This window comes from Plodia interpunctella, chromosome 21 (assembly GCF_027563975.2).
Source record: "Plodia interpunctella isolate USDA-ARS_2022_Savannah chromosome 21, ilPloInte3.2, whole genome shotgun sequence".
In the NCBI taxonomy this organism is placed as follows: domain Eukaryota; kingdom Metazoa; phylum Arthropoda; class Insecta; order Lepidoptera; family Pyralidae; genus Plodia; species Plodia interpunctella.
The window spans coordinates 3559761-3575084 of NC_071314.1; the positions used below are offsets into that span (position 1 = coordinate 3559761).

At 32.8% G+C, this 15324-nt stretch overlaps 1 protein-coding gene across 4 annotated transcripts in view; it reads right to left on the reverse strand.

Annotated features, from left to right (window-relative positions):
- The window catches only part of LOC128679128 (uncharacterized protein), a 71187-nt gene that overhangs the window by 16134 nt on the left and 39729 nt on the right, over window positions 1–15324 (reverse strand). For 3 of the 4 annotated variants that reach the window (XM_053761156.2, XM_053761157.2, XM_053761155.2), the window contains 2 exons: window positions 4961–5154; window positions 3795–3976 (listed from right to left, as the gene is read on the reverse strand). In XM_053761156.2, coding sequence (XP_053617131.1) covers window positions 3795–3976; window positions 4961–5125 — 347 coding nt within the window. In that variant the 5' untranslated portion in view covers window positions 5126–5154. Of the gene's footprint in view, window positions 1–2015; window positions 2216–3794; window positions 3977–4960; window positions 5155–15324 lie in introns of those variants that run through there. The other variant, XM_053761158.2, reaches the window with a different exon arrangement.

Below are 15324 nucleotides of genomic sequence, written 5' to 3' on the forward strand. Positions count from 1 at the left end.
TTATATTTTGTATTTATATTGCTTGCTGAATGTTTTTCAGTCTGTTGATTTATGATATTCCTTTATTAAGTTAATTTTTTATAGCAATACGAAGCGGCCTTTGGTTACTTAATTTAAATATTGATTTGGTTCTATTAATGGTCTCCTCAAAAGAGAGGTGGTTTATTTTCCATTAGACCAATAGACTCTTCATAAGCTAATAAGTATTACCTATTATTTTTATATTTTTTTTTCAAAAGACGATATTTTAAACTTGTTTATTGAAGTTGACGTCGAAATAATTGACTTCCTTCCAATGTAGATTAATGGTTTTGGATTTAGTTTTACTTTTTCTTGACTCACAAAGACTACTCTGCGCTTAAAAGTATAAGCTAATATATAATGTACTGTGCTTTGAGTTTTAAGAGTAAATTGAGGAACGATTCCTGGTATTCGCAGAAAACCAGCGCCATGATATAACGATTTGGTATTTCAAGTCATTATACTCGTACTAAGCGGAGGCCTAGTTCGTCCACTATTTTATATTTTACTTACCTACGTTGAGAAAACACTGTAGTTTTTTGTTATGTTTATAATTAATTTAGTGACGAATAAACTATGTTATATTCTTTTATTACATATTTCATAGGTATTTTTATATCTAAAAGTTAGCCGAAGTCAATGACATACCTAACGAAATTAAGCTTTAAGTGCTGTAACAGTCACCATTCCTGCAGTTCTCGTCACAGATTCCATAGGCAGAAGTAGGCGCTGCCTACTTGTGTCATGTCGGATGCCACAGTTTACATAAAATACCAACTTAGGGCTACTACTGCTTAGATTTTAACACTTCTTTAAAGAGCTAAATAAATAACCGGAAAGTTTATTATCATTTTGAAGACGTTATTGAAGATGAAAATTCAAATAAGTTAGAAAAAAGTATAGGGTATAGGTTTAACCCTTATTACAGTCAGACAGACACTCTTTGGTGTTATATAAATTTATAGAGCGTATGTATAAATCAAAATAAACTGAACATATAATTAGCAGTTATTCTATGTGCTATTTCAGAGTTCTTTCCACCCATATGCCATAGAAATTTCAACTAAATTCGTCAAATAGTTTTTGCATGAATTTGTAATGAACATATAAACTTTTACGATTATTATGTACTAGCGACCCGTCGCGGCGTCGCTCGGGTAAAACCATAATATATTCTACACCTTAGCCTTCCCTTTCAATCACGTTATATATTTTAAAAACCCGCATCAAAATCGGTTCCGTAGTTTTAAAGATCTAAGCACACATAGGGATAGACAGACAGCGGTAAGCTACTTTGTTTTATACTGTGTAGTGAAGTAGGATTACAAATTGTTGCAACATGCAAGGATGCATCTTCGCGCAGCTTGCAGATTGCAACACATCCTATTCAAAGGTGAAGCTTAGCCCTTTTTGTATGCAAATATTATACACTACAAAACGCATCACGATTCACGAACAAATTAAGTATCTATTTGATTTTATTATTAATTAAAATAATAAAACTCTTTAATTTAAAAATAACAAACTATTAAAAAAGAAGATAAGAATTATATACACTCTTTAGTTTAAAAATAAGAAACTATTAAAAAAAGAAGATAAGAATTATATACACGCATTTTTAAAAATGCCAGTCCCAGATATTTTCTTTTATTTGTAGTTTAATGTAAAAATATTATATTAAGATTGTTGTGTATATAAAAACATCGTATAAATCATACTTTTTAAAAACATATATCGTATTTAAAATATTTCTTAAAATCATCCTTTAAAAACGTGTAAAATCATACTTTTTAAAAACAGATATTTAAAATACTTCTCGTATTTAAAACTTTGAATTTCAGATTACAAATAGACTATATTGGTTTCAAAATTATGCAAAAACATATTAAATTAGTTAGCGATGTTTAAAACCCAAGAACGTATGCAATTAATAAAATGCATAATAAGATAGGAAATAAACCCAAAAAAGAAATGATTAAGCAAAATTCACTTACCTATTGGAATTATTGCAAATATAACTGGCCATAAATAAAAAGAAGTGGTTTTAGCTTTGTAAATTACTCGTACAACACGATGCTGAAGTCAGAATTAAGATTAACTTGACATTTCGATCACAAAGGTCACAGGTAATATTTAAACTCAAACATATTTTTCTCTGTTATAGCAACATCGGTGACACTCCTACGTTTGCACTGCGGTCTTCAATAACGTAGTAGTCAAGCCAAACTGAGCAATTTAACAAATGCATTTCTATATCTATTTATCGTGGACATTATTTAAAATTGTTATTTCGAGATCTACTGTTATAACGATAAAGATTTGATAACTACAGAAGCAATAGATATAGGCAATAATAAACCCATTTAATAAACCAGCACATATTAAGTTAATAGATATAATAAATTAGTGATAGGTAACTTCGCTTCGTAAATATTTGGTAATTAATTTAAAGGCTTTTTGTAACTAAAAATATTTTAACAGATTATGGCACATAAAAAACTTTTATTAGAAAAAAATATTATCTATTACACAATGTAGGTAGTCCTAGTTGACTAAATCGAAAACTACGGCCACAAAATTCCGTTTAGGCAACTGTGACCATATTGTATTATGGAAAACTACTTTCTGCCTAAATTCTTTCTAGTATGGCATATTAAAAATATTTATTAAAGTAAAAATATTTATTTAATTTTTCGCAAAGAAATGAAAGAAGTTGATAAAAATGTGATGGTGGCGCTAATGTGCACCTTAAGCGAGAACTGGTTCATTTAATAGCAGATTTATATAGTCAATTTGGTCTAATCACAAACACGGAATGGAATTTTTCAATATAAATTTTGTGTGTACAAGCCTCAGTATGCTGTACAATATGTCTTTCAAATGTTTTTGTTCATCAACTTTATTCGGGACTATTTCTTGAGGTATAAATATAGAATAGTAGCTGTTGCCCGCGGCTCCGCGATCGGCAAAAAATAGCTTATGACACTTTCCAGCTCTCCAACATCTCCACACCAAAAATCACCTCAATTTGAATAAGTCATAAACTGTGATACATGCAGTTGCATGTATCAACAATTGTATAGTAAGTTTACTATCCAGCCAGTATAAATATCCGTGTTAACAATGAACCCTAGTTTATAGAGAAGCTCTTTATTGGCAGGATAATAAATGTTATTTATCAGACATATCTCCACCTTGACCCAGTCTTCGGGTGTACCGTTGTTGAGAGGCACATTCCGTACGCGAATGTCAAGTGGAATATCACGCAGTTTATTTGACATTTACGACATTTAGCCTTTCAGCTGAAACATCCTATTACAATTGCGAAAGTTTGTGAGGATGTGTGTATGTATTGTTTGTTACTCTTTCAAGCAAATTCTAGTGGTCGGTCCAGTAGAATTTGCTTATATATCTTGTTATAAAATCGTAGTACACGGGTAGAATATAACCTGGAATAACACATAGGGTACTTTTTATCCCAAAATTCCCACGGGATCGATGCCCCACGGCGCAGCTTCTTCTTTCGCCAGAGTCTGAAGTTATAGTTTGACAGCTACTTTCAAACCCTTTATGATTTGAAAGTAGTTGTCAGTTCTTGATTTTGTCAACACAGATGATCAATGTCAACGTCAAAGTCAGATGATCCTATTAACACACAGACTGAGTACTACTTTCAAACCCATAATCGTTCATGTGATTAGTCACTTCTTATTGCGTGTTAATATGATCATCTATACTGTAGCCCTCCGCACTACGTAACTCTATTCACGAACCTGTAAGCGTGGACATGGACGGGGCAGCCGGTGACGGGGTTGTACAGCAGCAGTACACACGCCACCACATCAGCCTGGACGACTGCGCTGGTGATACTACCGTGCGGAATGAAGTGCTTGATCGTCTGCTGCTTGCCTTTAGCCGTCACGTTCTGGATTATCTTCAGGCCCTTGTGGGATACCTGGCGGCAGGACGCAATACAATATGTAATAGATCCACATAACGTACATTTTTAAATGATCAAAACACAAAGTACGTAAACGTTGAAAATTAGGTCTCTGTCTCTTTCTATAATTTGTATAATATCCCATCCATTTCTCAGCAACTAAGCTTTGGAGACCAGAGACTGCTATATTTTCTCTTCTTCACTGTGTATATTATGAGAAAATAGGCAAATGTTAGAAATTAAGCAATGTTAAAAAATTCTAAAATTACAAAGGAAAGGACACAAAATGTTCTACTAATTTTAATGGATTCGCGTGTCAATCAGAGTCTTTAATTAATAATGTCACTATACCGTGTTTGGTTCAGTTTTTTTACTTTCCAATGGTTTCCACAAGGTTCGGCTAGGAGAATTTGTCATTAAAGAGTTGATTGCTTTATCTATAAAATTGTATATATCGGTTTTATATACTATGTTCTACTATGTACTACAATGTATATAATTTCCTAACCCGTATATGATAATAAATGGAATTAACACCGTTGTCGGAAGTCGGTTCAGTGTTGCATAGAGTTATGTAAGCGATCGAAGCTCCCAATAAATCACTTAGACCGTCGTAAAATTTACTTTCTCTATTCCCATCACAGGCACTAACATTTAATTTTCCAATACTTATGTACTTGTTATGATATTTATTTTTGAATAATTTTTACAAATTTTCAGATAAAGCAATTCTATTAATGTAAAATAAATGTGTAATAGTTACACCAACCCTAGTACGAAAGGACTTTTGTTTTTGATTTTGTAATTAATCGTCTGACCAGAATAGCAGAATAACTAAAAAATATATATAAATGTATGTACTCTTTTCTTCATGTTTATTTTCATTCTTTTAGGTCATATGTTTCAATGTACAATATTGTGAAATGCGATAGGAACAAAAGTAGAATATAACTTTTTAGCGAATTACATAGATAGTCTTTATAGTGTAACTTTTCTCACCTGTAGTGTAACTTTAAAAGGTTCCAAGTCCCGAGCCCTTTCCTCTAGTACCCTGATGGCAGGGAGCGCGAACTCCTCACCGCGCAGGCCCCGCGACTCCTGCGCACCCAGGAACCACACGTAGTACGACGCCTTTTTGATGTCTTTCTTGAGTCGTAGCGCCATTGTGAGAGCTTTATGACATTGTTGGGAATCTGAAACAATTCATACAATTGTTAGAATTAAAGACATATAGGTTATGCATTAAAAAATATATTCTTTTCAGTAAATAAAGTAAATTATTGTATTTAAATAAAAAAGTCCCTAAAAAGGAATAAAAAAAAAATACGCGTGTGCGGATATTTTGTTTACAAATACACTTTTGCTATGACTTAGCCATGTGCTAGTAAGTATATAATGTTTTTTATGTCTACTTACGCTCTATTTTCTAAAAGTTTAAAAATTCATACACTCTTTAATTTTATTGGAAATCCTAAGTCAATGACCAGGAGATAACTGAATGTCATACAATAAGACAAAGATATTTTATTATTCTAACAGCATCGTTATTTATACGGTAATGGGAAATGAATGAAGAATTTAGACCTTACCACGTTGTTATACGATCTAAATGGCATTTGATTTCGAAGAATGTTCGTATGCAACGTAACGTGTGTTTAATATTCGGATTCCGTCTATATTAAAATTCCAATAACATACTAGAAATTATTTATCGGCCACTTTATTATGAAGCGGGTTTTAGAATTGGTATGTAAAGAGTGTTTCTCTTATATGTTCTCCTTCAAACTTTAAAGCATTCGGCATTTCATCTCAGCAATGGTCGTTCCGAGAAGTTTGTACTTTGAGAATTATTATTTATACCATTTGATACCAAATTTAATTATAATAAGATTTTTTTCAATACATATTGTAGCCAATGATTAAATATAATATATAATAATAATGATTAAATTCCATAAAACATATTACATAATATTCTTACCAATAGGTTATTAAGTAGTTAGATACTTAGATATGAATTCTAATAGAAAACTTATATCTAATTAGAGCTCTGAGAACCTAGCCTTTGAGAGTATGAAATGTTACATGTAACATAATAACTAGCAAAAACAAACAATGTCAAAAAGTATACAGAAGCGAAAAAGATCTAATCAATATTGCAGTTTTTATCAACCGTTGTGGGAACGTTATTAAATGGGCACTTTATTGCTCGCCACACGTAAGGAGAATATACATAAATAAAGTCAGAAGATTGTTGTATTGTCATAACAATCGTCTCTGCGAGAGTATCAAGGTGAATGACGAAATGGAGCAGTTTATATTAGCACAGATTTGTCCAACAATTAAATCTATTCAAGGTTTGAGAACGACACGTGAGATTTTCGTATAAACAAAGGACTGTCCACTGCCCTTATTTCGACATTGTTGCCATGCTATGTCTCAAGATTGTTGCGGCCGGCATTTCTTTTATATGCGTGTGCGCACGCAACGAATGATGTTCGGGACTCTGAATACAGTTTCTATAAAAATAATTGCGAAATATTTTAAAGATATTACAGTGGGTGCCAAGGAGTAAAATTCTTTCAAAATTTAAGAGTTCTTCAAAATAAAGGCTTAAACGCTGACCCCGGGCTTCGCAGCATCATTGCCTCCAATACACCTGGAAACTAACGAAAATGAGAAAAAGAGTACTTTATAAATATCTAAACATCTCTTTAAGAAGATCATTTATTATTTGACAATCCTAATTTGTTAATCCTACCTGGATCCTATGGGAGCATATTAGAAATCGTACTTACTGCGTTGGTGATAAAAAATGGACTGGAGAATTAAAGGAATTTATTTCATTGATTCAACGAAGCAACGAAGACGTTTCGCTTGACATTTAGCGTGTATCAACCAAAGGTCGGCAGCATCTATTATTGCAAGATGCATTCTGCAGGTGAAGCTATTCTTCTTAAAGGTTAAATGGCAACCCTATAAGGCATGAAGTAATGGTAACACAGTTTTTGTCTCAATTTGTGTTGGAAATACGTTGGTGGTACAATTAACCTTTTATCAATAAACTGGAGGAATTTTGTAAAGTATTATTGATGGCGGTTGGAGGAATTATATACTTTCTGTAATAAATAACATAATGTCTGTGTTTTTCAAATTAGGTACTATGTTTTCCATAACAGGTAATCTGTCTCATAAAAAAATTATTCAGTAATTTTTTAAAGATAAGTATGCCTTATTTGTGGAATGTGGTTCCGCTATTGAATATAACCACTCGACATCGTCCTGTGAATATCGTACAAGGCCACTATGGGACACTAGCCTTGGCGGCTAATAAACAATAATAGAATTCCCAAAGAGGTGACATCAGGCAGGGTGTAAAATAACAACCGAATATTCAAAATTTTTAAGTTTATTTTTACGCTGTCCCGCGGCTTCGCGGCCTTATACCTCGAATAGTAACAAGTGAAGATAAGTGACACGTTATTAAAAAAAAAAACAATATTGTAAAATAAATCACTTTACCCATGAAATTTGTTTTAAAAGCCGAATGAAGCGAAACTAAAATCCAAGGAAAATCTGTTACAATGAATGCTCTAATGGCCTGAATCGTGAAACTAATTCCCGACACATCGCTAACTGTTCCGCAGTTTTGTAATATCTCTGCTTCTGTCCGCAATTTCACGAAATTACTGGATCTTTGCGGTGATGGCGGTTCTGTTATTTATATGATTTCGTGGGTGCCGATGGTGTGACCAGGACATTTTTAAACGGTGACTTTAGAACATTAATATTTGCCCTAGCCAATATTATTGATTTACCTTTAGGCCGTGTACCTATCTTATAGATTTAAGCTGACCATTGCTAAACTCTTAGCATTCAATATTTATAGACCCGTTATAGCCGATATAACGAAATTACCAAATATTAGTACAAGTACTAATAATTTAGTTTTACACTAGATAATAAGACAGCGGTGAAGCCCTCCTATTTAAATCTTATACATCAAAATATCCAGGGCTTCACCAGCAAATTCAATGAAGTTTGTTTATATTTAGAAAATAATAGTATTGATATTTTCTGTGTAACTGAACACTTTTTTAGAAATGAAATTAAATTAAATTTTCCCGATAAGTATATATTAGCAAGTGCATTTGTAAGACAAAATGCCGAACACGGAGGATCATTAATAGTATTAAATAAGAGTTATAAGTATAAAGAAAGGAAAGACATAGTAAGTCTATCAGTTGAATGTACTATAGAACTTTCTTGTGTGGAGTTGGATAAATATATTATTATTTCTGCTTATAGACCTCCATCAGCTTGTTGCGAAACTCTTTTAGACGTTTTGGAGGAAGCACTCAGGCGAGTTACATCTAACAATAAGCATATAATTTTATGCGGTGATTTTAATATAGACATTTTAGTTTCATGTTCGGAAACCAATGGATTTAAAAATCTACTAGACTCATTTAACTTAAAGCATACATTCTTTGAACCCACTAGAATAACCTCGACCTCAGCCAGATGTATAGATAACGTTTTCTGCGATTGCGCTGTTTATAATCAAAAACTGTTCGCCTGTCTGGGGTCTGACCACCTGGGTCAACAGGTATCACTTATACGTGACGGAGAGTCTGACCTAAGCACCGCTCCTGTAACTTGTAGGCCTCTAACTAAGCAACGTAAAATGCGTTTTCGCGAATCCGTTTATAACAAATTGCCAGATGTAGACCTCACAAAAAACCCGAATGACCAATACAATGAGGTGTTCAATATAGTAGAAAAAGAATTCAAAAAATCTTTTCCTATCAAAACTTTCATCAAGAAAGATAAACTTAACTTTTGTGATTGGGCCTCAAACGGTATCTATATTAGTAGAAACAGACTTTATGAACTTTATGGCCAAAAACAGTACAATTTTAATGCGGAATTCATAACATATGTTAAACGCTATTCTAAAACTTTTAAAAAAGTATGTTCTGTCGCGAAATCTTTGTATTTAACTAATAAAATAAAAAATTCGAGTGATAAGATAAAGACGGCCTGGTCTATCATAAATAAAGAGACTGGTAAAATTAACACGCGTGACGTAAATTTTGTATTAAAACTTGACGGTAAAACCATAAGTGCAGATGACGAAGTTTCCAACGAATTTAATAATTTCTTTTCCAACATTTCTAAGAATATCACAGGATCCCTTTTCTCTTGCTCCTATGCGGCAGATGATCTATTAAAAAGAAATGCTCCGGACCCTAAGTCCACTTTTACATTCAGACATATTACACCAGATGAAATTATATGTGCTTTTAAAGCCCTAAATGTTAAAAACACTGAGGACCTGTGGGGGATTTCCGTCTCAGTATTGAGCAGCATTATTGACCTGATTGCTCCTCACCTAACCATAATATTCAATAGGCGTGTTCCCAGACTTAATGAAAATAAGTAAAGTAATTCCTCTATTTAAACAAGGCGTTAAACATGATCCCACAAACTATAGACCTATTTCTATATTACCCACTCTAAGTAAAATATTTGAAAAAATTATTTTCAGTCAACTTGTGTCGTATTTTAATATAAATAAAATTTTACATAATCGTCAATACGGTTTCACCAAAGGTCGTTCAACTACTGATGCAGCAGCCACTTTAGTCGAAATAATTAATGAAGCTTGGGAATCCAAGCAAGATGTCGTAGGTATTTTCTGTGACTTATCGAAAGCTTTTGACTGTGTAGATCATAATATACTCAAAAATAAACTTCAACATTATGGTGTCACTGGCGCGGCTCTTAGTGTTCTTTCGTCTTACCTAGATAATAGAACACAGAGAGTAGAAATTAACAAAACAATTTCCGATAGTGCACCTGTTCACATAGGCGTACCTCAAGGCTCCATTATCGGTCCCTTTTTATTTTTGATTTATATTAACGACCTCCCATGCCTTGCCCAACATTTATGCGAAGTAGTTCTATTTGCAGACGATACATCCTTATTATTTAAAGTCAATAGAAAAAGTGAAAACTATAACTTTATAAGTAATAGCATGTCGGTAGTGCTTAACTGGTTTACAACCAACAACTTAGCTCTAAATACAGAGAAGACAAAATGTATTAAATTTTCTCTCTTAAATAACTCGCACAATGTTATACCTTTAACAGTAAATGGTAAAGCTCTAGAATGGGTACATAGTACTAAATTCCTGGGCATTACTGTGGACAACAAATTAAAGTGGGATAAACATATTGAAATCACGGCCAAAAAACTTAGTACGGCAGCTTTTGCAGTGAGAAGGATCAGACAGTGTACGAACATAGATACAGCTAGACTTGTGTATTTCAGCTACTTTCATAGCATTATGTCCTACGGACTATTAGTTTGGGGTAATGCAGCTGACATAGGAAAAATTTTTGTATTACAGAAAAGAGCTATCCGTTTTATTTATGGGTTAAAACCTCGAGATTCTCTTCAAGAACTCTTCAAATCAATTAACATCCTCACTGTTGTATGTCAGTATATCTTTGATGTGCTTATTTTTGTCAAATCAAATTTACATTTATATAAAAAATTAAACGAAGTAAATAGTGTAAACACTAGAAATAAGCACAAACTTAGTATGAATAGATTCAGGCTTAAAAAGGTTCGGCGGTCTTTCGTGGGTCAAAGTGTAAAATTATTCAATAAACTCCCTGCAGAGGCTATTAATCTGCCAATGAAAAATTTTAAAATTTATGTTAAGAAAAAATTAATGGATAAAGCGTATTACACAATTAACGCCTATTTGACTGATAAAAACGCTTGGATCCTCCCGACAACTTTGCCACTCCACACATGATCTCCTAATTTTTATTTTACTGTTTTTTATTATTTTATTCACAATTTTGAATTTTGTTATAATAATTCGTATGGCATTTAAATTTTATTTGTAAAACATGTACGTGATTTGTGATCTTCAAGTGTCTGAATTATACTTCTATTTCGACGAATAAGAATTGTAATTATGAAGTCATGGGAATCGAGTGTGTCATGCTCACTCAAATGGTCAATCTGGTGGTGGCGTCGTGGGCCGGGTCGTGAGGTTCCCTCTATTATGGTTGAGCTACGCGATGGCTGTCCCATGCGTCAACTCGTGAACGGGTGCTGCCAGAGGGAACTGGTCATCTCGTTTCTCATATATTTTCATGTAAGTTAATTGTGTTTCACATCGATATATATATATATATATATATATATAATATATATATATATATATATATATATATATATATATATATATATATATATATATATATATATATATATTATAATCAGCACTCGGATCACGATCATAACCTGTTTTGATATACCTTTTGACTATGTACATTATGTACTTTTATATATTATTAGAAAGAAAAGAAAAAAAAAATTTTTTTGTAAGAAACAATAATGGTAAGCCGATCTGGCATGATAGGGACCAACACTGTTCAAATGAGTTTCTTTCGGCATTTCTTCTCAGCAGTGGTCGTTCCGAAATGCCAGTAGTTTCTAGCTTGTGAGAAATAACTATAAATTTAAAGATTGACGAGAAAAAGTGCCTGTGAAGGTCTAATTTCTGAATAAATGATTTGAATTTGAATTTGAATTTGAATATAGAAAAAGTAATCAATTAATGGAATTTAATTCAAATATATATATATATATATATATATATATATATTATTGGAATATACAGCAGAATACAAACATTTTAGTGTTATACTCGGAAAAGTCAACGATTATACTTTGTAAAAAATATAACTTGATTATAATGACAGACTGATAGGTATATTATGAAAATAATACATCTTTTTCTGGCGCTCTCATTTCGAATGTATTTCATCCTGCTGTCATATGACTCAATTTATATTTTACAAAGTTTAAGAACAATTAACCTTGAGACAGTGTAATATATTTTGTGGTTGTGTTTGCCTGTACAACGATATAAGTACGTAGTTTGACACTTTTCTTAAATGATTCATTAAACCGCAGGCACTCTTTAGTGTCGTTTTTGTCCTCTGATAAAAAAGTATACTTACTAATTGTCAGTACGTATAGCAAATTATGATCAATTAGACAAAATGCCAAGTTCGGTTTTTGAGAGAACCGCTATGTGTTTCAGAGGCTGCCTAGATTTTTTGCAGCGTGTCAGTAATGGCCACGGCCCATCTAGTGACAGTACCGTTACACTCAGACTCATATTAGCCTCTTACTGAAAGTAACAAATAAGTTTAAAGTTACCGTTATTGTTAAGGCAAAAAATGCTTTTTTTATTTAATTTTTCACGGCTTTATACTAATATTTTGTCGCAGATAGTTATATCATAGTTTTCCTAATATCCTGTCGTAGGTTGGTAATCTAAAAGGTGAGTTTGTTTGTTACTTCTTTAGGCTTTATCTACTCAAGCAATATTGTTTAAATCTCTCATAACATAAGTATGTATAGTTATAGTTAGCGTTATATTAATAGTAGGAGTACGGAGAAGGGCGTCGATAATATTATTATTTTCATGGTGAATATTATTAATATTAGACACAAATTAGAATTTGTTATTTTTGTATATACGTGGAAAGTTATATACTGTAACGATTGGGATGGCTTATTAATTAAAATGTATTATTATTAGATATCATTTAATACTTTTTTTAACACACACGTAATCTTATTAAGCTCTGGGGGCTGGCTGTCTCAAAACATACATCAAATAAACTCTTGTTGTTTTTTTCTATTCTTCATTCGAAATGCAATAAAGAGGTTTTTCAAATGTAATGAAGGAGTATCATTACAATACCTTTAACACCTAGAGTTGTATAAAGTGTCATAGTAATTATGACGACACTTTATATAATGTGGGTTGTAAATTAATTCTAATACCTTTTCGTTGCGCCATAAACATCTTTAAACACATTATTATATGCAAAATTATGCTTATACTATTAAACAATGGTGTGTTCGTCACACTGATCACATACCTAAAGCAAATACAATGGGAACCATCGATTATTTTTTGTGATTCGTCACCAGGATCCCTATTAGGTGCTAAATAACCACATAAGTAGATGCTAACAATATTTCCCACGCAGGCATTCAAATTTAATCATTCGATGTGTGATTGTGTGGTGACTATTGATTGTCCTTTCTTCCTACGCGTATACATTCTCTCATGAACATCAGTACTTACCATTGAAAAATAATTTAGATTCTATTCTGGTATTATTAATTACGAAAGACATAGACAATTTATGTTCAAAAACATGAAAACCCATGTTTTTTGTAAACACACACACAACAATAATGTAAACACATTATTTTCAATGTGATGTTAAAGGAACACATAATACTACATGTTCCACTGGTTACGGGTATGCAAATTCAAATTTAAATATTCGCTCATTCTATTTGATCCCCTAGTGTCCTAGCTGCGTTATCTCCTAGTGTACTAGCCGCATTGTCCCCTAGCGTCCTAGCCGCATTGACCGATCCACTTTGATCCCTCAAAGGGTAGTTAGTTATTAGATATTTATTATTCGAGAAATAAAAACAAGCTAGGTAGCTTTAGCTTACATTCAAACAGTTTTTATCCCGAAATTTGTGACATTTATTTATATATATTTCCAAATGTTACAAATCAGATTAATGTATAATATTCCTGCATGCAATTCACATTACAATCTGGTTTTCACTTGCCAAATAAGAACAATTTTACTATTTGTGACATTCTATTTATCGATGCAATGAAATAAGCTAACTCAACACCATGCACTTGTTTGATGACGATCGACGAGTTCACCGTTATGACGAATCTACAGAGACCCAAAACAGAATTGGGCGATCTCTACTGAGACATATTTACAACTAAATAACTCGTTATTTAACAATTACATCACGGCCCTGTGTTCCATTGTGTAATTAGCCAATCGGGCAAAGTCTGTCACTTTCACCGTGACCACTACAATAGTGCCAAACAGTTGGAACTCTTAATTAAATCCATTTCGATTGGATATAGTCAAGGGCCGCGAAGACATTGAAATAATCAGCTAATGGAATCTCACGAATCGATTATACTACAAATAGTACATCGGCAAATTACGTATGGAACAAATGTTTGGCTATACCGGTCCCGCCTGGCCCTGGCAGAAGGGGCAAACCCAAGAAGTGCTGGCTCGAAGTCGTCAAGGATGATATCATCCTTGACGACATCGAGCCAGCACTTCTTGACACACATATGTGTGCCAATGGTCTGATAACTAGGCATGCCGACGACAGAGTGAAAGCGGACCTTGGATCCAGATACTTTATTTCGAAAGGAAGGAAAAATCAGGAATGCGCTCAGACAAAAACAGAGATAGTAAATGAAAAGATATTTCACATAATTAAAATATTCGATTAGAAATTATCATTAACTACTGATTCTAATTGAAATATTATGTGAAAGCAAATTTATTTGTTTGTCATTCTTTCATATAAAAACGGAGCATAGTTTTTAGTGTGGATATAGTTGACGAAGTGGACAACTAGTAAAGAATAAATAAAATACGTAATATAGTGGCAATGTGTTGGTGGGCAATGCACATACTTAGATAAACAAAAAGAAAAAATGCCGTGTCATCTTGGAATTAAATAAACGCGTATCCCGCCCGAATAAACCAATAAAGATAATTAATTTTACGATTACGTTTCCAGTTTAATCACATACATCGGCATAATACGTTCTAGATTTTAAAGGTCTAAATGTTTTAATTAAATATGATATAGTAATTAAGTTAAAATGCTATAAAAAAATAAATGGAGTCGTTTATATGTATGTGTAATAATCAAGATTATTATTATTTCATATTTATGTATTACTATACCAATTATATTCCAATAAATCTTAGTGACTGATTGTAAAAAACGAACGTACGTGCATAATTAGTTCATAGTATACATAAGTACAAAATGAATTATTACACATATACATGTATGTTTTGCACAATGTATCATTAATACATTGTGCAAAACATACATGTATATCAGATAAAATAAAAAATGTAACGTCTACCTCACGAACCATGGTTGATGAGATGTAGATGACATTGCAGTGCAAATGCGTATTGTATCTCGATACTCTGCGATCGACGGGTCAAAATAATTTTAGATAGTAATTTAGCAATAGTAATTTCGCTATCTACCATGCTACGAGTATGTGCAAAAACAATTCAGACGTTTCCCGTTCCCGTGGGAATTATGGGCAATCCTCTCCTCGTTCGTGTTGCCCTCCCTACTCTCCTCAAGGAATGTTCTTTCGGGAGTAGCTTCGACTGTGCGTTTTACGGAAGATTGTAAATTAATTCCTCAGGAATCATACTATCTA